The 27,892-nt window shown below is 37.4% G+C and overlaps 2 protein-coding genes across 2 annotated transcripts in view; one reads left to right on the forward strand and one right to left on the reverse strand.

Annotated features, from left to right (window-relative positions):
* The window catches only part of PLPPR5 (phospholipid phosphatase related 5), a 104,045-nt gene extending 83,909 nt beyond the window's left edge, over positions 1-20,136 (forward strand). The window contains exon 8 of the mRNA XM_080602526.1: positions 16,337-20,136. Coding sequence (XP_080458652.1) covers positions 16,337-16,363 — 27 coding nt within the window. The 3' untranslated portion in view covers positions 16,364-20,136. The remainder of the gene's footprint in view (positions 1-16,336) is intronic.
* Positions 7,495-27,892, reverse strand: part of SNX7 (sorting nexin 7) — a 28,635-nt gene continuing 8,237 nt past the window's right edge. Inside the window, exons 3-9 of the mRNA XM_080602499.1 lie at positions 27,709-27,819; positions 27,128-27,292; positions 25,941-26,142; positions 24,129-24,328; positions 20,561-20,647; positions 13,813-13,965; positions 7,495-7,901 (exon numbers count right to left, since the gene is read on the reverse strand). Coding sequence (XP_080458625.1) covers positions 7,821-7,901; positions 13,813-13,965; positions 20,561-20,647; positions 24,129-24,328; positions 25,941-26,142; positions 27,128-27,292; positions 27,709-27,819 — 999 coding nt within the window. The 3' untranslated portion in view covers positions 7,495-7,820. The remainder of the gene's footprint in view (positions 7,902-13,812; positions 13,966-20,560; positions 20,648-24,128; positions 24,329-25,940; positions 26,143-27,127; positions 27,293-27,708; positions 27,820-27,892) is intronic.

Below are 27,892 nucleotides of genomic sequence, written 5' to 3' on the forward strand. Positions count from 1 at the left end.
TACACAAAATGACCCTCATATGTAGCAAATATGGAAACTCTTAAGTGCGTTGATCATTTTTTTTTGACAGCTGTGCTCAATCTTGCTGGCATATGCCAGAGGAGACAAGGACTATGGTACAAAAACAAGTGACACCTTGGTCAACAAAAGTTGGTTCAATGGCCACTCTGTTTTCTTGTTCTTTCACTGAACTCCAAAGCAATGTCTTACTGTTCACTACCCTAGCTAATTCATGGCCATTTGGCATTACAGAAACATTTTAATTTTCTCTCTGACACACCACATTTAGTTGCTGCATATGTTGTTTAATGGCTGTGCACTTTTCAAAACAACAACAAAAAAACCCGAACCAAACAAAAAACAACAACAAAAAGGCCCTTTCAAATTATTCACATTCTTTTAGCTCAGTAGGGGGTTCAAAATCAAACTGCTGTACCTCCATCTTCTTACTTTTCTTTTAGGATTAATTTGGAAGAAAAGAAAAGCTCTCCTGATTATAGAGATTTAGCTTTCTTTATAAACAGGCTATTTTAAGATCTGTTTACAAGATCACAATATGAAACATCATTCAAAAACAGTGTGAATTGATTACATCCTTCTGGAGAACATGTTGCAGTAGAATATGCATTTGTAGCTGTTACACTGCCCTATAATTAACGCCTTATGGCTTTCCTTCTAAACACATGTTGCTACTGCTAGAAAACAGCTGAGATACTTAAGAGGAGACAATGGAAAATGCTGCCCTCCCCAAATCTCCCCCCCCCCCCCCAGCCTTTTTATAACAAAAGGCAAAATGCTGTGATCACTACCAAATATGAGTGAAGTCAAGGTACTGATTATATTTTTCTGCTCCAGTTTCTTTTTAATGAGCATTTTTTTCCCCAAATACTATTAATAATTTGAATGTTGCTTAATTGGGAGACTGTATTAGAACAGCTGAACACAGTCTTTGGTCTTTTCATTCATTTCAGTGGATTCTGGATCACAGCATAATGATGGAATGGTCAGCAATCACATCAGGAATGCTCACGTATCCCAGAATGAATGAATGAACAGAACAAAAAATAAGATGCACAATATAAATACATTTGCATGATTAGAATTACTTAGGGAACTCAATTCTGCTCTGAATTGGTCTCAGATTTTTTAAAAGCTAAAGCTAATAATGAAATATTTCTTGCACTGAGCAGGTCTCCACGCAGATGAGTGAACTAAATGTCAGCTGCTGACTTTATGGGAACATGGTGGTGCTAGGTGACACTTGGCTGCCATTTTATGGAGTTGTATGTGTGATCCTACATGCATGCTATAAACTAGCTGTAGACAAATAAGGAATTGGAACAATATAATATCTGGGTCTGTGTTATTGGAGAGGGACTCCCAAGAAAAATCTTCACAACCTTGCAATATCATTGTTCTAAATAAATACTTTTGATAAATGAGATGACACACTAAAAACCAGATATGAAATAATATTGCTTTCCATAAAGATCAGCTGTTAAGTGATTCTAAGGGCAGATGACTATGTATAGCAATAATGATGATCAGCTTTGTCAAGGTGCAGATGACTTTCTGAGCAGGGATGCTAAAATTCCCATAGCAACCCTTAAAACTTCAGATGCAACACACATTCAGTGTATGTAGCAACCCATACAAATAAGGAACAAGAGCATTTTGAGTTAGGGGTTAAAAACTAAGCTAAATGTAATTTAAACTATTAAATATCCTTTAATCGTATACAAGATATTTTTCTCTTTCCATCCTATATTCTGCTCTTCTATATTGCCAAATCTATGTATAGACTGCAATGTATATATATATATATATATGTATAGACTTCTATCTTCGTAGCATGACCCGTGATCTCCCTTAAGCAATGCGACCAAGCACAGGAGCAATCCTTTTGCTCCTCAGCCTGTCCCTCAGCCCGCAGCAGCGCTGCAGCTCGGCGAGGCAGGGGTTCCTTGGCCCGGCACAGCAGGCCCCCAGCCTCCATCAGGGATCTTCATCCCCTCTCCGAATGTGGCTGTAAAAGCGCTTGTGAAGCCTGGGAGAGGAGCTGGGTCTGAGAGCAGGAAGCAGTGCGTGAGCTGCAGGAAGCAGCTCTGCAGCTCTTAGGGAAAGGCAAGTTAAGAGGAGGGTGGGAAAAAAAAGAAATTGTGGATTTTCTAACAGGAGCTGGGTAACACTTGCTGGTTTGACCCAGAATATTAGATATTCTGGATAGAGCCGATGCTTTTCTGTATTGAGAGTCTGTCTCCTTCAGCAATAACTCAGAAATGGAGAAAAGGCTAGAATACGAAAAAGATCTTACGTTCAGTCTTCAGCAGAACTATATTTCTTCATTAGCTGTACTGATATGTGAAAAAAATGAGGCACAACTACATTTGTATTATATTTTTAAACTCTTCTAAGAATTGCATGCAGTCTAAAAATGTGTGCCTCTAACAAGTGCATGATCGTCATCCCAGAAAAATACAAAATTAGTTGCTTTTCCTGCTTTTGCGTCTCTCCTTTTGTATTTCTCCATTATTTTTCTTCCATGCAATGTAATGGTAACAAAATATGTGCAATCATAGGAATGAAATGACATGCTGAAAGGCACCAATAAATATTGAACAATTGACTTTACTATGTTAAGCTGTCACAATTAATTTGCTTACAAAATCCGTACTGTCCTGTTAGTGAATGAGCACATAGCCTCCAGAGAGCTATTCCGACTTAGCTATTTTCTCTTGAACCCAATTGCAAATGGATTAAATCTTTCTCTATCCTTGCTTTGGCCTCCCATTACTGTCAGCAAACAGAGTATCTGCCAGGTTTTTTGTTTATTGCAAAAGGTATTGGTAGTGGACAAAATCAGGAAATAATGTACTAAATTCCTGTAATGGTTTTTCTCTTTATAGAATTACTCTCTATTTTTGCTTTATTTTATAGATTCATAGAATTTATTTTTTTTAGGTTGAAAGGGAACCTCATAATCCTCCCTCTTTCGATTTTATTAGCTAGAAGCTTTGGACTCTTGTGCTGAGATATATGTAGAGACAGGGTATACAGAAGTATCAAGCAGTAAAGAGATGAAAAAAAGCGTTAGCCTCTTGAAACTTCGATGAGCTGCTGCTCATCTAGGCAGTCTCAGCAGTGTTACGGGCTCAGGACAAGCTTTGTGGGGCCCCAGCAATTCTTATGGGCTCCTGGGTAAGAGGTGCAGTTGCTCAAGACAACTGTTTTTGGCTTGTAACTGAGTGACCAAACAGTTCCCTATGTAAAAGTGATCAACTTTGTGACATTTGTACATATATAGAGCTTCCTGTTCAGCTCTCATTTTAGAGACAAGGTTTTCAACACCTCGTGAAAGCTTAACTTGATTGAAATGAACACAATTATAGAGTTCAAATAATAATTAAAAAAAAATCATTTGCAAAAGAGCCTTGTGAGATGCTTTATTTACATTAACGCTAAGGATTAAATAATTTCCCATTAGAACATACTGCAACCACCTATTTTTGAATAAAGAAGTTAGTTAGCTCAGAAAGGCAGCTCAGCTGCGTTTAAGCTGGCTTACTGTTGTAACACTTAAGGACCAGTGAATCCTACCCACTACACGACATCAGCATTGCCTTGATTGCAAGGAAGTTTGGATCTGACAGTTAATGGCTTACTTGCAACTCTTGGTTAATTATTAATGCAGACATAACAATGCTTATTCCTTAACTAACCTTGTAAGCAATACAATTATCACAGGAATTATTCCTGCTGAAAACCCAGCGTCACGTCACAGTCTAGATCAAAAGTTTTAAAACTCCAAGTAGAGCTTTTTGCCTGTAGGAAAATTAACATCATTTTTTCATCATTATTCCCATTATATTTGAAACAAAGACATTCTTTTAAAGCTCAGCCCTAGTAGTGATGGAGTCTGCACCAGGCAACCATTGCCAACCATTCAGTGCCGTGAGCCACCGATGCCTTACCAGTACAAGCAGTCTCTGCTTTACCTTCGCTAGTGACAGTTTGCACTGGTGACAGCTCCTGTTAGGTCGCTGAGAAGCCTTTTGGTCATTTCTTTGTATGTGTTTTCAATCTAGCAGAAAAGAGAAATGCATTGTTTATAGGCTGCAGATATGAAGCACTAGCATAGAAAGAGGATGCATATTCTCAACAAATGACCTTTTCTTGTGTCTTGAATATCTTCCTCTTTATGGTCAAGCCACAGACCACAGAAAGTCAACCCGGCAGCCGTGCTGGGCATGCAGCAACAATACTGTCTGAGGAAGCTGGTTATGGTTAACCAGTAGAGATTTGCATGCTGAGTTCAGAGGAAAAGGCATCTTTTTCTTTATTTTTTTTTCTTTTCTTTTAAATAATCATTTGACTAGTGCTTTCCAAGTGTCTGTACATAAATTCAAAATGCTGTAATGGGCAAAATTACCTGACCAGTAACTCATGACAACTTACCAATGCTCTTATTTCTGGTAGTGGGCAAAAAAAGGCACCACTGCAAAAACTGCAACTGTTGGGCCCAGAAACCTCTGGAAGGTACAACTGGGACACTGCAGAGCAGTCCCACCACCTCCCTGGGCATCCTTCTGCCCGCCAGAACTCACTGGTCGTGGCAAATACTTGTAACAAGTCTTGAAGACCTGATAAAAATAAAACTCATCATGAACCACTGCTTGTGGTTGCCAGAAGAAACTCGTAAGCTGTGGCAGTTATATATTCTCTAGGTGGTGATTACCTAGCTAGGAAACTGGAGGTGCAGGTTGAATTTTCTGTTTTACAGTAAAACAATAACGTTTTTAAAGTGCTCTCGCGTAAATTTGAGAACAAAAACCACACTGGGCTGGATGGGAAACTTTCTAGCACTCAGAGCTGTTGCTTGGGGCTCTCTGCAGACAGATACACTAAGACTTCATGCTGGTTTTACACTGGCTTCTTTTCTAGACAATTAGAATCACCTTTTCAGTGTTTAATTTCAGCGGGCAAATCTGGAGAAGGAAAATAAGGTGTCCAGACTGAACCGTTTTTGCTGTAAGCAGCTAAAAGTTGAATTCTTAGTCAGACTCCTGGCACTTCAGAAATCATCTTAAGTGGTTGGGCGCTAACAGTCTGTACAAAGCTATCTGAAAACAGCAGAAAGAAAATCCAAAGTATAAGCAGGTTGATTATGAGTGAAAGAATAGTTTAAGCTTTTTCTAAGCATTAGCCTAAGGAAGTTGAGACTCCATAACATTAACAATCATTGGAAATAGGCTAAAGACACAGTATGTTTTCTAAAATAGTAACTATTTGCACAACACAAAGAGAACGTTTGATTGTACTTAACAATAGACCTTGTTTTTCCATGATACTGCTACTAGAAAATCAGAAAAATAACAACTCAATCACAAGAAAGCCTCTACATAACTAGTGGGTCTTCTCCCATAACTTATGGCCTAGCTAAAGAGGAAAATAAATTAAAAATAAAGCCTGAACATGATGAACTGCAGCCCAGTTTTTAATAAGGATGCAAAATCTCTCCTGGTGCTCTGATTTCCACACACCTTAGAGGACAGCTCTCTGCTCTGGCAGAACATGCAGGTAAAAATCAATGCAACGGACTCTGGTATTCCCATCCCAACTAAACAGATATTGCCTTTTCTCAGAGGAGCTTAGGCATGCTATTTAATTTTTTCTTACACTTAAACATTCATATCCTTCCAGGTAAGCCTGTTCAGGCTCACTTTCTTGAACTTTTTCTTCTCTGTCATTCAGAGTGTTACTGCTGCCTGTCTTGTATAATCCTGTTTATAGGACTGTACACTACTGAGAGATTAGGAGCTAAAAACAGCAGGCAAAATTCAGAATTAATAAATGCAAATTAATGCTCACTGAGGAAAAGCCAATTCTCCTATAAATACACACTGATGGAAATTAAATTATTTAGTAACCTTCAGAATAGCACATAATGTTATGAAATAGCAGCTTAGCATTCACTGGTACTTTAAAAAATAAATCAGGAATAGGAAAGAATGAGGAAAAAAATCAAAGCATAATTATGGCAATGTGGACATTTCTGGTGTGCCTGCATTTTGACCACTGGTTGCAGCAGAATGAGAAAATACAGAGGAAAGCAGCAACGATGAGCGCAGATACGAAATGGCTTTTGTAGAAGCCATACTCAACATGGTAAATCCTAAAAAGTTAGATGGAAGAAAAAAAAAAAGGAAAGGCATTTACTGCTATTAGGCACATTGATAGAAGCTCTGACATTAAAAAAATAATAATAATCACATCAAGGATATGCTGGAGAAAGAGCACGGCACTGCCATGCAGTTCTTCCATGCCTCCTGTGAGCACCCGCTGCCAGCACAGCTGGACAGGGCACCCCGCGGCACAGCCACACTCCATCCTGATGCTGACTTGCCTCTGGTTTGTACAGCTGGCAAGCTCCTGCGAGTTTTCCAGTCTGGGAGAGACGTGAGCTTCCTCTAGGATTTCACAAGCATCTTTCCTGCTATAATATTATAGCTCAAAGAGATTGATCTGAATTTTCATTAACGCTTCATGGGGTAGCATGAGACCAGTCTTCCCTGTAAAAAGTAAGGCCTGCTAAAAAGGCTGTACTTGTAATCTAGATTTCTTAAGATCGAAGGCACAAAATGACTCCTCAGCTGGATGTCCAGCTTGGACAGGTTCACAGCCACCCAAGAGCAGCTGAGTGCTGAACAACTGCAGTCGTTGGCTGAATGACAAAAGCAGGATCACAGATTATCACCAAAACCAGGTGAAGGCTGGCACCGTGCTGTGTCACAAGGCCAGAGCCATGGTGAGGCTGGCACTCATTCGTCTCAAACTCAGACTTAGGCTTGCTCACACCGTAACTGCCAAGGAGAACAACTACAGGAGTTAGAAGTGCAGACTGACAGACCCAGCACAATAGACTGGAATACATAATGACTGGAATACTTCAATGCATATTGCACTAGTGAATCATTTTGATGCAAAACTCTCTTTTCCTTTTTTTTCCCTTTCACTTCCATACCAGCCATCCAAAGAGGGAAGAAGTTGAGCATTATAGGCAGGTCAGCCGCGGGAGTAAAAGGCTATCGATCAGCCTCGATCTGGCAAACTCCAAAGTTCTTGGGTTGGCAGCATCAGTGCTTTGACAAACATATCAGTGTAGAAATAGTCTGCTTCATGAACTATCATTTTTTTCTTTATCTTTTTAAAAAGGTCAAATGAGATGCTTAATAGACAAGTAAATGCTGCAAACTGAAAACTGAATTAACAGGACTTTAAAGCAGTATTAATCTCACAGAACAGGTTCAGCATCTTCCCATGCCACTTTGCCATGGGGTGACTAGAACAATCTATGAAAATAATCCTAAATTGCTCCTTGAAGACTACACTATGTAATTTTACAAATATAGGCAATTACTCAACAAAGAGAATATAACAAGTGCTCTAAAATACCAAAATACTTCTTAAAGACTAGAATGGAGAATGAAGACAGCCTTTTCTTATTAAACTTTTTATTAAAATCGAGCTATTTTTTACATATTTAAAATACTTTATATCCAAGTTATGCAATATGTATGAAAACAATTGTATGCAAACACTTGCATAAAAATATGTAAAATCACAACTAAGCAATATAAAGCAATATATAGCATGTTCCAAAATGTATTTCAGGACTAGAATACCTGAGTTTTCAATAAGCTGGTTTCCTGCGTTTCACTGATTTTAACAGTTACATTTAACAATATATCTGATCTCATATAAAGCACTTCTTTGGTTGGGAGAAACTGCATGGAAAGGTAGAGATCAAGCAGAGATAGTACTCAAGGCCTGTCTTCAGAATCTTCTTCCCCATGACAATCCACTGTTTGAGATGCTAAGAAGGACTCCCATGTAGCAAGGCACTTAAAAAAGAACACAGATACATATTAATATAGCAGACAGATTTCTGTAGAACTGGTAGCCAAGGAGAAAAAGAAGAAAAAAAAAATAGCAGAATACATATGCATTGTCACAAGCTGTTTCTGTGGGACTACGGTAAAAGCAAAATATGGTTTCCTAGGCAGCTCAGTGATATGCAAAATGTTAGCCAACATGCTGAGTGAGCTGTAAAGGTCACTTTTCCATAATGACAAGCACACAGTGTGAGCATCATAATTGTATGTGTTATCACGGGAGATGCTAACATTAATTATGCCCTTCTTTAATCTCTCCCTTTAGTTACAGGCAAAGATCTCCTCCGAACAGAAAGCACAGTCAGGCACAGTTCCTTCATAATCTCTATGGATTCCTGTAGTATACTCAATATTCTTTCCAAGTTAAATTAAAACATTTTTTCTAAACACACAGATAATTCCTTTTTCCCCTGAGTAATGAGAAAGAAATGGGACCAGAAAGGCAGAAGGCTGGGGGGAGACTGTCATCTTTACAACAAATGTTTCTCTCCTAATGGAAAAATGTATTCATAACTGTATAAGCTATTGTTTTGATTTGAAGCACCAGCACTGTAGTCAGTAAAAGTAAAAAAACAAACAAACAAACAAGAAAGCTATATGACTTTGGTTCAGTTTGGTTTAAATTAGTGTTGGCATCTTGGCAAACCTATATAAATCATAGAGTATTATTGAGAATCGTGGCAAGCCTATCACTAGGTAACCCATGGCTTGCTGATGTTTCTTACCAAAGTACCAGGTTTCTGCCATTTCAAGTCTGGCAACAAACAGTGCAGCTAAACTTATGCAATAATTTTACATTGAACAGTCTTTTGTTGTTGAATGACATTTTTTTCTGAACCACAGCTTAATTTATACCATGTAACTTCATGTCTTGCCATTCTGTAATTTCAGTAATGTGAATTAAAATATATATATATATATATATATATATCATATATACTGGCTGGAATATAAAAATGGCTATCTATTATCTCTGCAACACTGATCCAAAATGCATGTCTTAAAATGCAGTCACACTATGTTGCTTACCCGGATAAATATAATCTACTGAAGCCTTTCCAGACAAAGATGCAGAGCATTTTTTCAGGTATACAAGTCACTTTGTTTTTATTTATCCTAATTTATGTAACCAAAACATATTTTCCAAAATGTAAGAGCAATGGTGGCTCATTTCACTGGCAGACATCACAGTGCTGCTACAGCTGACAAGTTTTATAATTAACCATACCAAGACAAAACTAGGTCTCTGTGCCTTAGGCTCAAGCTTTTTATATTGTGAAGCATGAACTGCATAAATGACATTTTGTTAGTGATGTATACTTCAGCATTATTACAGTATGATTTTACTTGGTTCTCCTGTGAGGGTAAAAATGGAGATCTAAACAGAGGATCAGCCAGCTTTCACAAAGGAGACAGAAAGGGAAAAAAAAAAAAAAAAAGAAAGAAAAACAAATGCAGGAAATGAAATGTGCTTGCATAGGATTGAAATTCATAATCCAATTACTTGTAAAAGCTGCACAGAAGACATAACAAAACCTAAATATACAAAATGAAACAGCAAGTGCTTAAATAAGGCTACTTTACCTAAAATATTCTGACTATTACTGCAGGTCACACGTCTGTTCTGCAACACCATTTTTAGAAATAGCAGCGAGAGGTTTCCATATACTACAATTGCATATCTTACTAAAAAGGAGATATAAAAATAGAACATGTAGTAGGGATGATAACAGAAGCAATGTGTCACATGCCATGTGTTTCTGTTCCAGTTCCCTAATTTTCCATGGTTGAAACCTTAAAAATACCCTTTATGATAACATTTCCTAGAGAAGAATCTGAAAACGTAGTCTTCCATACGTGAGAGAGACAAAAATCACTTTCACAGTGTCTGGGTGCAAGGAAACAAAAACTAGAGTCAATAGAAATAGAAAAATGCTGATTCCTAGTATAATAAATAAATAAACACAAAAAACAACAAAACAAAACAAAACCAAACAAAAACACACAAACAAAAAAAACAGAACAACAAAGCCTTCATAAAAGTATGTATAAGAAACTTTTATGGTTGAAATGACTGAGGGTTCAAAGATGGACCCAGGCTTTGAAACGGCATTCACAGAGACAAACTGGCTCAGCCATGTGGGAGCTTTTGAAAATCACATGAAGTTTGTTAACTAAATTCCTGGGTAGGGAATTCCTAAATTCCTACAGTAGGATGTGATCAACATGCATAAGCAGCTGACTTTGGTACACAACCAAATGACTAGTTAAATGCATCACAACAGAGGCCTCCAGGGTAAACAACAAATCTCATCTATTTTTCTACAGCTTATACTAGACAGATACATATAGGCTTTGGAGTTAGAGGGAAGTTACTCGAATGGGGAAGGAGTATTGTTTTGACCTAATGAATCTATTGGATCAATTTATGCCTGCATGACAATGTAGGTCACAGGAACTAGCCAAATTAGGTCTGGAACAGTTTAGAAAATCAAGAAATTTATATTTCTGGAAAAGAGTAAGCTGTGTCAATGCCGATAAGAATCTCACTACCCTATCAAAGATAAGTTTAGCTTTATATCAGATTAATCTGCAAAGGTTTAAACAGGATTAGTTTGACATGGCAAAAACAAAATTAGAGGCTATACATTAAAAGAAGGTGCATCCTTGCACAAGGAAAAACATGTTATTTCAATGCCAAAATAAATTAAATATCATTCTACATTATGAAAAAAAAAAAACCACAACCCACAATCTTCCTGCGTTTACTAGAGTACTTTATAAGCAATGGAAAACCAAACTCTGGTATATTTGCTAGATTTACAAGATCTGACTGGTATTTGGATTGTGCTGCAAAACCTACCCACTTGTTCAGATGTGTTGTTTTTTTTTTTTTTTCTGAATAGAATATGTTAACAAAGTTATTTTCTGAGAAAATTAAATGTGTGGTTTTTTTTTTTTATGTAAATATCCTGAAGACTACGGTAAACATGAGGGAAAAAAAAGGAAAAATGTAGTAAATGTTTAATCACTATTGCTCTTTGAAGCCAAAGTTCAGCATTCCTGGTTGCCTGGATTGTTGGCTAGTATGAACCAGGAAGACTTCAGACACCCTAGCTAAATAACAACAGCAACTACTCCTTTGTATCTTGTTTTGGTTTTAGTAATGCTTTATCCTTAGGGAGCTGCAGAATATCTATACCTAACTTAGTGCACAGACTCGCGGTGACAAGCAGCTTTCTCAGCTCTATGCTCCACCCTGTGGACAGTTTGTGATTTCAACCATTCAGAAGATGGCATCTCTTCTGAACTGAGCTGTGCTGCTTCAGACAGTTGTGTCATACCTGAGGCATGGGAAAAAGCAGTAAAATAAATGGTACTGCATTAACACATACTTCATTCAAGAACTATTCTCTGTAAGGCAAACAAAATGATGCTGTTTTCTTCAGAAACTGGAGTAAAGTCCTGACTTCCTTTTTAACTTAAAACCTTTTCATATTATTTCAGAAAATCCTCCCTGTTTTAGCAATGCACTTACAGTCGTTTTTAATATAGTATGTTACTGGCTTTAAGTCTTGAATATAGAGAGACTAAAATATTTTTCAACTCTTTTCTGGAAGAAAAGGACAGGCAGTAAAGAACTTCGTGAACTCTTGAGACCAACTACAGGAATTCTAAGTGATTGGTCAGTCGTGGTAACACTGGGTACCAAATGGCATCATATTCAAATGTATTATAAGACATCTTGCACATTATCCCAGGAAGGACATCATTCTCATGGGTCTGCACAAGAGCACCTATACATTTGGAACACTGGGCATTAATTAGTGCCTTTGTTACTGAAGCATGGAAAGACAGAAGGAGATCGGTGATACCACAGCTGTAGAAACAAAGGAAAGATTCTTACTCAAAAGATTGTGTTTCAGGTAGGATTTTGTTTTTTATGGAAAGCATAAAAACCGTATTCTGATGCTAAGGATTACGAGAATCCCTTCCTGAGGTTTTACTTCTAAACAGGGAAAGCAGATGCTAGTGTTTCTTTTTCTGCTGTTTTCAGGAGTGCAACACCTATAGTTTGTAATAGAAGAGCTTCTGACTGTAATCACTTCTCCAATAATTAACCATTGTTAGTAACCACAGGTCTCCAAAAAAACCACGCACACGTTAGATTTAAACTCCCAAACTGAGTATTAATTTTACAGAAATCTCTTGAATGTCAGTATTAAAATAAAATGTTTCTGTTAAAAACAACAACAACAAAATGATAAGCACTCACATTTCAAACAAGTTAGCATAATGTTTACTATTATTAAAACCAATGCAGCAAGATAAGGTATTTTTTTCTAAATTCTAGATCTATCAACACATAACAGCAAAAATATTTTATGCAGATTTCAATATGTAAGAAAAGCACCAACAAAGAATAATGTTTCAATATAAACCAACTTGTCCAGTATTTCAGAGGCTATTTAAGAAAACCACTAGTAGTTACAAAAATACTTGAACCATTTTTTGCAGTTTGTGACTTAACGATAGTAATTTCAGGTATAGTATGAGATTTGGCATTCTGAATTAAAATTCTAATTCAGAAAAAAGCAGTTTTAGACAGGAAAAAGATAAAATGAATTATTTTTGTGTTTTAATTTAGCTAATCATTCATGAACAAAACATTCCAGTATATTTAGCATTGATTTAACATACATATTCATGATATAGAAGCCAGAGATCAGCAGCAACTGAAGAAAATGTGAGAGGATGCCAAAAGTTTGCTGCCTGATTTCAGAAAATATTTTGATCTTTATATGTAACAACAGATTGTCAATGTCCGTGCATCTCACAGGCTGCATGCTAATTAATTAGACTTGATGATCATGAGCTCTGTCTTTTCAATTATGTTCTGACAAAATGATTTCTAAAATCAGGACACTGATTTTACACTGAAGCTAATAGTCAAGCCATAAAAAGTTCAGAATATGGGATTTGAAGTTACAGATATCAACATGTCTCTGTGAAGAATACTGATTTATGATTAAGAGATAGCTAACTGTACTCCTTTTTCCAATACAGAGAAGTTCTTTAAAAAAACTCGAGATATATGGGATATTTTCAAAATAAGCACTTCAATCAACATGTTTCCTATGAAGAAATTTCACAGAATGCTTAAGAGATTTTGTTAAATGTTTTCAAGTTCTGTTGCTTACTGTATATTACTTGGAATTCTTACCAATAATGTTAGCCATGGCATTTGAGTTTAAATTAAAATTTTATTTCAGCCATTTTTATTTCTTCCCAAAGTATTAAGTTTCAGTTATAAAAAGATTTAATTTAGTAACTGCATACATGTGTGTATCTTATAAAAATGTGTAATAAGCTTTTTGTACTGACCGCTCAAAATTGTATTGATACTCTTTACTGCAATAAATTCTGATTATTTCATGAACGACAATCCCTTAGAGAAATAACTTTCTGAATGTGCTGTTCGAAAAGGAATTACATTTAAGTGTTTTCCTCATACAAAATCATTGTAAAATGTTGGGGCTTCTTCGTGCCGTTACGGCAAAAGGCTGAAAATATAGCAGCTGACATTGAATCCAAAAATATCTTCCAAATTCTTGTGGTTAGTAAAACAAGACTGCCCTCTGTCGATGATGAACTCAGGATCAACCACTTGGGCACAAATAAAATACATTTTACTTAAAACATGTCAAATTAGGGATAACTGCCTCCCTCTGCCCACAAAAACTTATTCTGAAGTTAACACAAGTTCAAACTAAGATGCAAAATATCTTCTTTAGATACAGTGCATTGATTTCTCCACTGAAATAATTAATGAAAAAAATGCTATGAGAAAGGGTTTTACCTCTTCATAATAATGGAGATTATTGTCAGCCATATTAGTGAATGCCGATCTCATATCACACTGCATATTTTGCTTCCACCTGTCCCAATCTGCTTTCAGAGCATTATTGGCACATTCTACTTTGTCTTCAAGTTTCCCAATCTCTTCTGAGAACTAAATATGAATTGTAAACATAGAAAAAAAATTAGTAGAGTCATGATTTCAAATGTGATTGAAAACAAGTGATCATAGTGCAGTAAGATGAACAGAATTGCAGAACCAAGGTTGGTATTACAATTAGTACATCAGTTCCCAGGGATAAATTTTAAATTATGTTCTTAATGAATAGCTCAGTACAATTTCTGAAATATTAATAGCAGAAATTCCAGATGGTAACTAAAGCGTTGCTGAAAATATTTTTATTGACTGCGAAGTTACAGACTGTGGCACCTCTTTACTTGCACTTGACAGTAATGCATTAAAAAAAGAAAACGTAAAAGGCTTTACTGGAGCAGAATCAACTATACAAATTAGATTTGGACAGAAAAACTGAGAAGACCCTGACAGAACCTTTGATGACCTCAGGGAAAATCCGAATGGGGGAATACAGCAGAAATCACACATACAAACTTTCTGATTTCTTGTCAACTTGCAATCTTTTATTGTGGAACTAACCTTTGTGTGACCATGTGAGGAAGGCAGAAATACAGAAGTAAAGAAAGAAATTAAAACAGAGGACTTCTGCAGAGCAGGAACTCTTTCACAGGGATCCAGGATCAAAAACCTTGAGGGCAGCTACTATGCAGACGTTATTTTCCTCTAATTGCTGGAGATGCCCAAAGTGAATTCCAGCTAATGGGAATCAGTAAGTAGATAGAGGGCCCCTCTTTAATGAGTCTTCTAGTCCTCTCAGTAATTTTGTACCTATTGTCATTTGTTAATCAGCTCTGTTGGTTCTGGCTGGCACCCAATTGCAGAATGAAGTAAATCTTCTGCAGCTACAGCACGATTCAGTGCCTTGGGACTGCACAGAGACTCTCTGTGACAAGTCAGGCATAAATGCCACCAATAACCAACAGCAATCAGGAAAAGCTGATCTCCTTACACTGTTTCTATTGCAACTCAGGTACCATACATCTTCCTCTTCTTTCTTGTACTCTGCTATCAGGCAAATTGTTTTTTCCTCATATAACAACTCTGTAAAGTTGGATAGCTCCTCATCAGTGCTGCAGAGCTGGTGCTGTCATTGATATTAACTTGCAAATCTTTTACAGGATTTTCAGGGGATGCTTAGGCTATTCACAGAATGCAGGAATATCAAACTTCAGAGCAGGATATGGAAAGGTACAATCTGCAGCCTCCAGCTTAAGCCATGCACGAAGGGCACCATTCCAGTGCCACAGCTGGCAGTGCCGCAGCCATCAGAAATAAACTAAGCAACACTGTCTGAAACAGTGACAGAACCTCAGTCCAATCCTTAAAATTTATGGAGGTATCAAGGAAGGATGACAGCTCATAAATGTTTCTTGTGTGTCCCTGAAGCCAAGAAGAGACACATATGCTTTAACCAAGTAACTCACGCTTGTGTACATTTCCACTATGCAATGCCCAGCAGAAATCCTGTTCACACTCCATATAGTCAGCATAAAATTGTCACCAAGATCACTCTGAAGTCAGTCAGTTTGTACAAGCTTCTGGGAATCCACTGTTTGGGATCTACTGACTGCTGACTCTGGGCCACACTATAACAAGAGGTACTGCTTCTGCCAAAAACAACCCTTCCAAGAACATTAGCAAGAACGAAAGGTCAAGTGAAAAGATAAAATATTTAATTTCCAAACCACAGATGCAAATTCAAAGGTTGACAAAGTGGAATCCTTCACCTCTCAAAGTAGCCACAGAATCTTTAGCTGGGAAAAATGAAAGGAATTTCATCTGAATGGATTTTTTTCCACATTCCACAATACAGAGATGAATAAACATTTTTAATTGGCCTTTATTTCTAGACTGATTTTACTTGCCACACTTTTAGATTCACAAAATACTGGATATTATTCAAGAACAAAATGAAAAAAATATTATTTCTACTTTACTGAAAAACCCAAGTTCAATTATCTAGACAGATTAGTAATCAAACTACTAATTTAATCAATTCATCAACTACCAACAGTGTATTTGATATGAAAAGATTAATCCAAAGTTTAAATGTGGAAGAATTACCTCTAAAGACATTACACACAACTGGATTAGGTATCTTGGGCATGTCCCAAGTTAATTGCCTTTCCTTCTAACACTATAAAAACGAATGCACATAGAATACTGAAAATAGTGGATATTTGTAGATGATTTAGAGTAAGAAGGGGAGTTGAATCAATTTTTCTGCTTTTGCAAGAAAAAAAAAGTTCTTATTTGAAAATGAGCTAGACTACATGCTTAAAGAAATTCTCTGATTTCAAAGTCCTGGCAGCAGCATCCTCCCCTTATCTTGTTCTTTATATCTTTAAGACATTTATTTTACAGTTTGTTTTTGTCTTGCCTTTTCCAGGAACTTCGAATTTCTTCCACGGTGTAGCCATGATGTGATGTGGACAGGCAGACTGTTCTACATCCCCACCTGGATACGCAGTTTAAACATCACCCTCTAAAGCCCCAAAGAAACTGTATGTTGTATCAAGGCAAGGGTTGGACCTAGGGTCTAAAGACAGCGTTATGCCACACTTCTTCATCTCGACTAGAAAGGTTTAAGATCTACTTTTCCACAGCTGATAAGAAATATAAATACCATCTTCTTCAGCTGACATGAGAGCAGAAATCAAAGAATGCCCTGGTCTCTGAACTAACACATCCACCTAGTGTATTCCTGATTTATGAGGTGTACATTGTTACGATTTATCCTACCAATTAAATGTGGTCCTGAATCCATTTTCTTACACTGATCTCACTGAGGCAGCTAGTGCGATAAATTAAATCTTACATCAGTGGTTCCTGCAGGACAGCACGATGTTCAACAGACGTCACACAGCTGGCCAGAAGCTAGACACTGCCAGGGCAGAGCACTACTGGACATGAACAGGGCAACTTGTAGCCAAAGGAACTTGGCCCAAAAGCCGAACTACCCGGTAAGTGACACAACACTTTACAGTATCTCACTATGCAAAACAGCATGACTTTTTATCTACTACGTGCATTAATCCTACAGCTTGGTAGTACTAACCCTGTTCAGCCTGGAGTTAAAATATCTGTTCAGAACGTGATATATTCAGCATTGCTTTTCTTCATTTCAAGCCTGAATACTAGAATCGTAAGTCAGCATTTAATGCCTATCTGGTGCCTGTCTGAATGACTGCCTTCTTCACTGCCTAAATTTTGGAGTGGAAGGCCAATGTTTGGCTTTTTAAAAGCACTACAAGCAGCTGGTTCTAAAAGCCTGGTGGGAAAAGCGCGGCTCCAAAACATTTTTTTTTCCAACCAATGGACCTGACATCTCATGAGGTTTAATTCGTGATTCCAGCCTGTTTCAGCGGCACTGACCTTGGGAATGTTTTGCATTCTCCTGTTGTATAACCATCCGTTTGTTAAATCATTTAATGTTTGCTGTGACCAATGCTAAAGATCTCACAGCCTTTTATCATCTCTAATGACAGTCTAAGGTTCCTTATCTATGGTGGAAATGTACTTCAGATAAGATTAGAATTCATGCCACTCATTGTCAGCAGAATTTCTGGCTACTAGATTGCACTGACAAGTTCAATCTGACGTCTGTGAGATCATTAGAAGCTACATAAGGTATGCCTAGGAATAGAAATGTGCAAATAAAGCCAAACTCAGCATTTGGCACCAATTCCAATAATAGTACTTCTGTTTTCAGACTTTTTTTTCCAATCTCCTATCATTCTGAAATCAGTCAGGTTACAAATGTTAGCAAAATAGTTCAAGATGTAATAAAAATTAAAACATAGTAAAAGCAGATGCAGAAAACAGTTAAAAGTTACCTGAACAGTTAAAAATAGCAGTACACCACTCTCCGTGGCCAAACTATCATTAATACAAAAAGCCTTCAACTTCTAATTAAGAAAAAAGTCTTCAGGATATAGCCACCACTCAATTACAGAGGACAGGATTTTATGATTAGACTAACAGATATTTGTCTTGCTGCTCTCTTGAGTCTGCAAGGAGAATTGAGGTCTCAGCAACAGCATTTTTTGAAATAATCAAGAAACAGAGAGGCTGGAAAGATAAAGCAAAGATCTGAACACCTAAGTAATCATGTGATCTACAGGCTTTTACCAGAGCTGTAACAAGGAAATTCAGAAACAGTGAAAAAAAGACCAGGTTTACTGGAAGCAAGGACAAACATCTCCTTATGGAGCAAAACACTGTCAATATCAGATCAACATGGTATGATCAATACAATGCTAAAGGAAAAATTATTCCTTTCTGTCTGTAACAGCTGAAGAAAACGGAGTGCATGCACCTTGTCTGAGGACTCCATGAGATTATACCAGAAGTACTTTCTGAAAAGGCCATGTCCTGCCAGGCAATGTCCCTTCCCTACGGTGAACAGCAGTAAGACCAGCTGCTATACAAGTTGTATGAAATTGCCACTCATCACTGAGTCACTCTGTGCAAATGCAGTCGTTTTTAGCAAGTTGCCAACAAACCATACAAATGGGAAGTACTGATAAAAGGGATGCAATGTTGAAAAGTTGATCTAACTAGCTGTGTACAAATAACTTAAGCGGTGACCTGTAACACTCCTTTTTGCCCAAACAAATTCTTAATATATACTGTGCTTTCACATACAATGCAACTAATAGACCTGTCTATGATACAGCCACTGTGAGACCTCACTTAGCAATTAATTGTCCAGTGCACAGACAGATATATCTTATAGATAGGCTGAGACTAGAAACATTTAAGTAAAGGTTTGCTGGAAGATGGTCTTTGCTTATTCCTATAAATGTGAAATTAGTGTTATATAACATGATAATTTATTTCCAAGAGAAACTGTATTTCAGTTACCTTTTATGTGACATTCCCTATAAACCTGGGGGAGCGAAGAGCAGATGTGGTTCTGGCAGCCAGTGATCTCTCTGACCCCTGCTGGCTGGTTCCTGGCTGCAGCGATGCCCCTGAACATCCCTGCTACCCTGGGCCAGGGAAACCGTGCGAGCCCCCACGCTCCCTCCCCCTCCACTCTCCGTGTTGCCCAGAGGCTGCCCCCTCCCCACCCTTCAGGTTTACAGATTTGGCCTGCATCCACCAGGCAGGACAGCCAGGAGACAAACCTGGGGCCCGGGCCCCATGGCTGGGGCATCTGGGGAGACACGGTGGGCTGGGCGAGGAGCAGGCAGCATGGAAATACGCTGGCCTTCCTGGTAGCTGCAGCTGGCAGAGGACCAAGACCTGTCCTCCATGCCCCAGCTCCCGGCGTGGGGGGCTCCTCTGCCTCCTCACATTTTGTAAGAGCTTTAAACTTTATCCCTAAACTAAGGACAGGAGAAGCAGCTGAGGAAGCAGAGAAACAAAAACAGATGAGAGAGCAAAAAGGCAGTAAAATTTAAGTAAACAGAATTTCTGCTTCAGGAGAAAAAATTAAAAAAAATAGATGTATTTACTGACTGTCCCACTGCAGTACACAGAGGCAAATTATGAAATACACTGTAGACATCACAGATTTAGATAGTGGTAATATATTCTTATTTATTCATTTAATTGACAAGAAATCAAATGAAAATATGCACTTCAGCTGCCAAAAACTACCTAAACAGCTCATCTTTACATGAAAGCTAATTACAACAACCCTAATAAAAAATGTCTGAAATGTCAAGGACTTTCTCCATCGATATACTAGAAAGTTGCAGTAATTATTATCTAGTCATTTTTCTATATTATTTACATGGTATAATGCTTGGTGTTAACACTGGGCTAAAAGGACATTATTTAGGCTGTAGAGCTCAACTATTAAAAATTTTAAAAAATGCCAGTTCCGCTCTCCACCATAGCTCTAAGCTGCATAGGTGGTAACGGAGGAGTGCAGAAAAGGTGTCCCAGCATTGGTGCCAACATTGCACAAGAGTAGGCTGAGGCCAGATGTGAGCCAGTGGCAACAGTGGGCAGGCCAGCACTGAGGCCGTGCAAATTTATCCCAAAATTCCTTTAAGTCATCCCACTGAACTTCACTGGTGGCTTTCAGCATGCCTGCTTCCATGAGTTACTACAGGTATGGTCTCACTGCACTAGAATGAAGATGTCCGACTGCTAGTAAAAAAAAAAAAAATCCTAAAAAATAACCAAATAAGACAGAAACTTGAAGGAACAGGACTGAGAGCTTTTCATTTTAAATATGTCTAATGGCTTTGCTCATTCTACCTCCTTTTCCTCTCCTATGTCAACAGAGCAGCAGCTATGAGAGCACTGCAGCAAGTCTTACTTTCTCTTAACTCCCAATGGGGAAGTAAAGAGAAATGTTAAAAATAAACCACGGCACTGCCTGTATTGACAAAACATGATCCATGGATGCCCATTATAACCAGTCCTTTGCTACAGCTGCCTATCCACTGATGTGTTGCATGTTTCTCACGGTTGCCTCTGCCTAGCATGCACAGCTGCAAAGAACAAGCTTTTTCAGAGAAAGTATGGGACATACAGAGAGACCATACAGTTACAGAGTATGGCTTCACAGGACACGCTTTCTTCAGGGGATTCTTCTCTTGCAGTTAGAGTAAGGCGTAGAATATTTCAGCATTCTGTACACAGACGTACTCACCAGATCCTTGTCTGCCTTTTTATTGGCTAAAGCATCAATTTTGGAATCGAGTTCGCTTTGAATGTGGTCTCTCCTTTTCAAAACACCCTTAAAATAAAAAATAAATAAATAAATAAGCAACTAACTAAATAAATAAAACGCACTAAATTTTAGCCATGTATTCAGAAAACCATCAAACAATTTGGAAATTTAATAAATTAAGATCACAGAATGAAACAATTCAAGAATTTTGGCATGATACAAGTACTTTCCTTTAAAAAAAATAAAATCGGGTAGTAAGGACTCATATTTCAATACCTACCTTTTATCTTGTGTGATTTTTCTAGAATCTTGGTAAATCCAAAAGCAATGCCACAAGACTCTGCCATACACGGTATCATTGCTAATTGTATGAGAAAAACTACACCAGCAGTTAACTTAGTAGTAACTCAACCTACAATATATTCGTTTTTAAAAAGCAACATGAGTTTGTGAAATCAAAAGTATCTTATTTGAGGAAAAGCTACAATACAAATTAGAATAAATGACTGAGAATGGTATACAAGGTATTATTGAAATTGTGACTTTAACCAATATTATTCTGCAAGCGCCAACTGTAGTTCAGTAAAATCAGATAAAATTATCATAAAAATAATAGACGCAATGACATTGATATGTGTGCCTATTTTCAGTATATGTAATTATTTCCTTCCCTAAAACTGTCTTACAGGTATTAGATTTTTAGCATAATGTCAAAAATAATTAGAAAGGGGAAGAAATGTTACTTGTTAGACTACAAAACAGCAATGGTGTAACAGATTAAATTTCCATTTCTGATGTTCATTTACTATGTGACCTTGAGCAAGTCTTATAAATTTCTCTTTGCCTTAGTTTTCTCATCTGTAAAAGCATACTCAGGTGTGCTTATCTCACAGAAATGTTACAAGGCATTAGTCATTTAAAAAAAATCATCAGAAGCAGGACATACATAATTGCAAATGTCAAAACCTCCTTTTACTTTGCATTGCTGCAACTGGTTTTACTGCTTCTTCTGCATATACAAAAAAGATTTTCAGTATTTACCTCTAGCATAGGGCATGTTGAAACAGCGCAGGGCCTAAGCAGCTCTACCTTTTCTATCTGTCTTATTTGACAGAGTTCTCTCTGATGTCTTGTCACTTTAACAAGCACGACATAAAAAATTAGTAGGTGAACTTTCAAATAATATTTCATGTTTCCTTTTGAACATATATTCACTAGAAAAATTTGGCAAACCTGACTTGGGACAACTCCAAGTACTACTTTAGCACTACATACTAATGCATAAATCTACCTTTCAATAGCTTAGAATATCTTCTGTTTCAATAAATATAGAAAATGTTTTGCTGTAAGCACAGAAGCAAAACAATTATGTCTAGAAAAGCTGTCCTTCATATTATAAGTGCTTTATCTTTTTTTTCTTTTGCCACTTTGAAAACTATTTTGTTGACTATATGCCAACTTTTATCACAAATATTTCTTAAGTTACAAGATAAAAACAATAATTTTAATAATAATGTGTTGCAACTATAGGCAAGTGCTGAATTCCAATGTCAAAGGGACTGTGTTTTATATACGTATCGTTATACTTTTGTAATTTGTATAATAATTAATACTACCCTGCCACAAAGCCATCAAATAATTGTATGTGGACCCATAACCAATTCAGAGCTGCAGTTTGTACCCTGAAGCACAGCAGGACAGTTACACTCTAGATTTGTTGTCTCCACTGTGAGGCAGTTAGAAAGGAGCCTGTCTAGATGTAAATATTTAACTATGAATTTATCTCTTTCCTCAGTTTAAGGCTGAACTCCCAACACCGGAAAATACAAGGACTAATCCATTGTTGTACTGACCACAACTTCTGCATGTTTGCACGTTATCTTCTTGCAGCAACACACAAAGGTGCCTGTGATGAGGTACCCTAGAAAGCAGGTTTTACTAGTGTGTGACTTCCTTCATTGTATTTTTAGTATGATTAGTAGTCCCCTCTCCGTACTGTGAGAGGGAAGTAAGTTGTAGGGAAAAAAAAAACAAACATGGTGAATGAAAGGAAAAGAGCAGCAGTTTAAGAGGAATGAGCTAGTGGAGAAAGATTTTCCTTCGGACAGGACCTCATGGCAGCTTAATGCTGCATTGCAAGTGTTGCATCAAGGCAATTGCAACTAAGAAAAACAAGACAAAACAAAAACAAGCAAAAGAAAAAGGAAAAAAAAGAAACCAACAGTGAGTAACAGCAACTTGCAACACGTACATTAAGAGCCAGGAAGTCATTCTGTGGTTTATGCAGACAAATCTCTCTGTGCTACACACAAAAGCAAGCACCTGTGAAAGGGTGAGCCAAACTGCAAACTAGAAGGCAGTGTCTCTTCAAAAACATGAGGGATGGGATGGCTCACAGCTAACAGACTTACAAGTTCTGAAAAATAAGATTGGAACTGGGGGAGGGGAGGAAATACTGCAATTTGCCGAGATAGTAATCTCTTCATACCTTTAAGCAAAGTAATGCCTATCTCCATCTGCCTGCATGTACATTTAAATGCCGAGGCCTGTGAGATACAGGACATTTTGGATGGTCTCTCTTTTAGTGAAATTTGTTTTAAAGACAGTGGTCACTGTAGTGACCAGTGTAGTGACACAGTAGTTCTTAACCTTTCAGTTGCTAAGCCATATGGAGAAATGGGCAATGCTGTGCACCGTGCCAACAAAGGCCTATGCTTGGGTCTTGCTCTACACAAGACCCGTAGCACACTCAGCCCCTGCTCAGAAACCACTGCAGTATGAGCAGGACTACCAGCAGAGACACAAAAACAGATACTGCAGATTGCACTGGCATGGCAAATCCTAGACAAAGGCTTGTTTGTAGACATTTCTGCTTTCTGAAGGCAGCAGAGTGGGAATGATGACATGCTGAAGTCAGTTTTTGAATTATGTTGATTGTCAGGTCAGATTTTTTACATTCTCTCCAAGTGTAAGAAAAATACATATGTGAAGGGAACTGAGAGCATCAGCTTATGACAGACTAAAACTTGCTTATATAATGACACAGGGACTGGAAGTTCCCTGCTTTTCTAGAAAAAGAAAACATAATTTAGGAACATCTCCTAGAAAAGGAAAGAACCTCTCCAGTCCTCCCCCTCACAATCTGTTACTAGATGAGTCCATATTTCACCAGTGTCAGAAGAGGTCTTTCTAAACTGCTGTTCCTCGAGCCTTTCTGTGTTCCAGCCTCTCTGGTACAACACAGAGCTCTCTTCAGAGGGCAAAATCCAAACTCTTCTGCACTGCTACCAAGACTGGTTCCATGCCACACAAAACTATCAAGCCTTTCTCATCTGAAAGGGGTGCCTCTAGCCTGATTAACAAGGGAAACAGGACAAACTGGATTCTCTGCTAATGGACAGCGATCCTGTACGGTGCAGGTTTACTAACGGCAGTTAACAGTGACAGCAAAATCATTTTCATCAGTTACAAACGTTCTTCTAGAGTTTGTCAGTGGCCTAAGCCAAACTTCATATACTGTCATAAGCAATCCTTAAGGAAACCTTACCATCAGAATTTCACTGTAGAGAACATACTCATGTAAGATCGGTAACAGATTTTCTGAGAGCCCTGCCATTCGTTTCTCTGTAGCCTTGCAACACTTGTCAATGCAGCTCGCGACGCCTTTCAGGGAGTCTGCTATATCTTCTTCTGATGCTGACCAAAGTGTGTGGATGGGGCCGTATTCCTTCATTTCATTAAAATACTCTTAACAGGAACATATACACAGGTTAGTTGTTTGTTCACTAACAGGTGTCTAAGCGATACGAATTGCAACCTCGTATTTACTATGAATACAGCAAGAAACTGGTACTAATGTTTAATATTTGCTTAGTATGTTCTAAAAGGTGCATACTGAAGTTCATTCCAGTTCTGCAGGTGTTACCTTCTTCAGAAACTTGTATTAATCTAAACAGATAGGTATCCTAAGAATTGCTTCTCTTATGTCTCTGAGCCAAGTGCTAATTCGTGGAAGAAAGAATAAGGTCCAGAACCTCACTGCTGTTTGGTAGTACTTAATTTGGCAAGGCTGGTTATGACCTGGAAGATGTTCATAGGAGGGTACTGAGAATACGTTTCCATTTATTGAAAACATAATTTTATCACAATTGAATTTATAATGAAGAAATGTCCAACAAAAGTTGCCAAACAGCTCTGTGCCATGAAGAAATCAATATTTACTTTGAGGTCACTTTGACAAAAAAAACCCTCCATAGATAATGTAATTAAGACTCTCATGTTAGGCAATTACAAGCAGGAATATTTTCTGAATGTTCTGAATCACAGTTATCAACAGGTCACGTCCTCAGCAGTGCAGCCCTGCACACTAGTGTTCTGCCTATTGCTATTTGGAAAATCTAGAAAGAAGATACATCCAGCAGCACTTGGGAACATGTCAAAATTCATAAGGTTTTCCAAGAAATATTTTGTCATTGGTGACTTGAACCTAAGAACCTCAGCCAGATATTGCCACTGGAATGAACTATAACAAAAGGAACCCTTTTCGGCAACATTTATTTTCCTTTTATAAGACCCCTCCAGCTTAGTGAGGACACACTGAGATGTGGTACTGCACACTAAAGCACAAGGTCTTGGTTACTACAGAACAAAGCGTAGCACTTCAAATTATATTATATATACAATAACATCTCTCAAGTGCTGACCAGTAGAAATTGTAAACACACCTAGTATGTCAGGTCAAGCTCAGAAAGTTAATAATTTAGAGTTTCAAGTAGGTGTGCAAACTGCTGTTACTGATGAAAAATATAAGCTTAAGTCATCCTTCTCAAGAAAACTGTAACAGGCACAGATTCCCATGGCAGAAACTATGGCCAACAGCAAAGCTCTTAAAAATAATCTACTTGGTCAACACATAAAAAAAGGTGCAGAATGAAACTGAAGAAGACATTTAGAGATCTGGAATCTGTGCAGCATTATGCCAGGACAAGACAGGAATAAAAAACTGTAACTCTACGTTCCATTCAAAGTACAAAACAAAAGGTCATGCAGATCTCCAATAACCACAATAAAATGACAGCCACACTTGTTATGTTTTCTTCTTTTTAAGCTCCTTACCAGGTAGGTCAATGAGATGTTAAAACTTTCCCTATTACCAAACTATTCAAGTTAACTTGAAGATCTGCCAGAACAATGACCATTATGAAAAGCACTGTATAAATACAAATCTCCCCTTTTTCCCTGCTTGCTGGAAAGAAGTATTTTGCTTGGCATAATGAAAATGAATGTACTGTTCACAACAAGTTGTTTTCCAGTATATTAATTTCTTAAATCCGTAAAAAGGTATTTGTTTTCTACTTACCCCTTTCTTCCTTGTAGATTCTATGAGCTATTTTGTCCAGTACATTTATTTTCTGACTAAATGTTTCCATATAATCATTCATTTCTGTAAACATTTCAGGACGATTTTTAACTCCTCCTCTTACTGAGGATGCTACAGCTCTTACAGTCTGTCCCATTCTGCTCAGCAAACCAGGGCCCTGTTTCTTGTGTGAGGAGAGTTCCTAAAAACAGAACGTGCTGAGTTTACTTGCACATACATTTTTAAATTCTTTAAAAATAATATGTGGTTAAAAGCTTTCTTTTTTGTTTTAAAACAAAACTACATTCATAGACCTCTGGGGAAAAAAAAAAAAAGCAATTCAGATGTCTTTTTAGTGGATAAATCTCACTCTAAAATTATTAGACCAGTGTAAGAACCATAACCGTCACATGCATTTATTAACTAAGCCTTTCTGGACAAACATAAACATGCTGTGTGTCATGCTCTCACAAAGAATGATTAAAGATGGCAGAAAACCTTTACCCTTTCGTTCCTTAGAGTTGACTAGATTGCAATTTAGCCTTGTGAACAGGAAAGCAGAGGTAATGATTGCAGAAAGAAGTCATTGAGAAAAGCAAACCATGTTCCTACTGGAAGAAATAAGCCAGCTATTTTCTGTAACTATTTTTACATGTTGATAGAATAACCTTTGCTAAAGTTCAGAGGCAGGCTTTCTGAGTACAAAACTCTGATCTTCAAGTGGCAACATCTTGCAAAAATACCACAGGAAATTCAAAGGATATATTTTTCTTTTATGAGACCAATATAACTTAAAAAAAACAAACAAGCAGATGAAAAAGACAAGTGCCATGCCAAAACAATAATTCATTTAAATTACTGCTTTTCATATAATCTTTGAAGCTTATGTGTATTATAGAAAGCATGCAGAGTTGAAATATTGTGCCACAAAAATCCAGAACGCAGCAACAAAAACTGCTTTGGCAGGTACAGCAATATTTATGGCCACACGCAAGATTACCAAATGCACAGAAGAAAAGGTTATCTCGGGGGACGAATATTCCATAAATTCCACACCTTCTTCTGACACTTCTGTAACAAGCCGTGGGAGGATGCTATTGAATACTGAACTAGGGAGACTCCTGATACACTCTACTAACACAAGACGTGGTTTCATATAACTGTAGATAAAAATAAAGCCATTTTACCCAGGCTTGTGCAGTAAGAAAAATTTTGAAGTCTTCATTAAAAGTTAAAGTTGGATGATCAGCAATGCGGTTCAAAAATTTATGTAAAGCTTTTCTTCGAGTCTCAATGAATTCATCGCTAAATCGTTCCACCATTCCTTTCATTATGAATTTTTCAGGCAATGGCTAAAAAAATAAAGAAAAAAGTATATTGTATAACTTGCATAATATTAGGGATATTATAACAGTTCCTCTACTTACTGAAAACATAGATATAGCTTGTAAAATTCACCATGTAAAAACAAATTGCCACAAAACTATCACATTTAACAGTGGTATAAACTGGTACTTGTAGCTGATAGTATAGCAGGAATTAAGAAAGGGGAAATAAATTACTGCAAATTACTGCAAATGGCACAATTACAAACATAAGAAGTGAATTACAGAATTTTTAATTATCGCTTATATACATACATATAAAGCTACTAAAAGGTTAGTTTGATGTTCATGAGAGTTCAGAAACACAAGAAAGCCTTCAAGCAGCTCTGTTTAAAACTGGGGTCATCTTATAAATTAATAAAAATAAGTTTTAACAAACGAACAGGAATAATTAGTGTTGGATGTGCTTCTTCGAGTTTGCTCTTCAGCCAAAGGAAATCCTGATACCGTCTTCGAACCTCATATTCACAGGAGTCAAATTCACCACGAGATGTCTGAAAACCATGGAGATAAAAAACAGGACCAGAAAGTGAGAATACTGTGAAAAAAGAACAATATTGTTTTAGA

This window comes from Anser brachyrhynchus (assembly GCF_964034855.1).
Source record: "Anser brachyrhynchus genome assembly, chromosome: 8".
Classification (NCBI taxonomy): Eukaryota; Metazoa; Chordata; class Aves; order Anseriformes; family Anatidae; genus Anser; species Anser brachyrhynchus.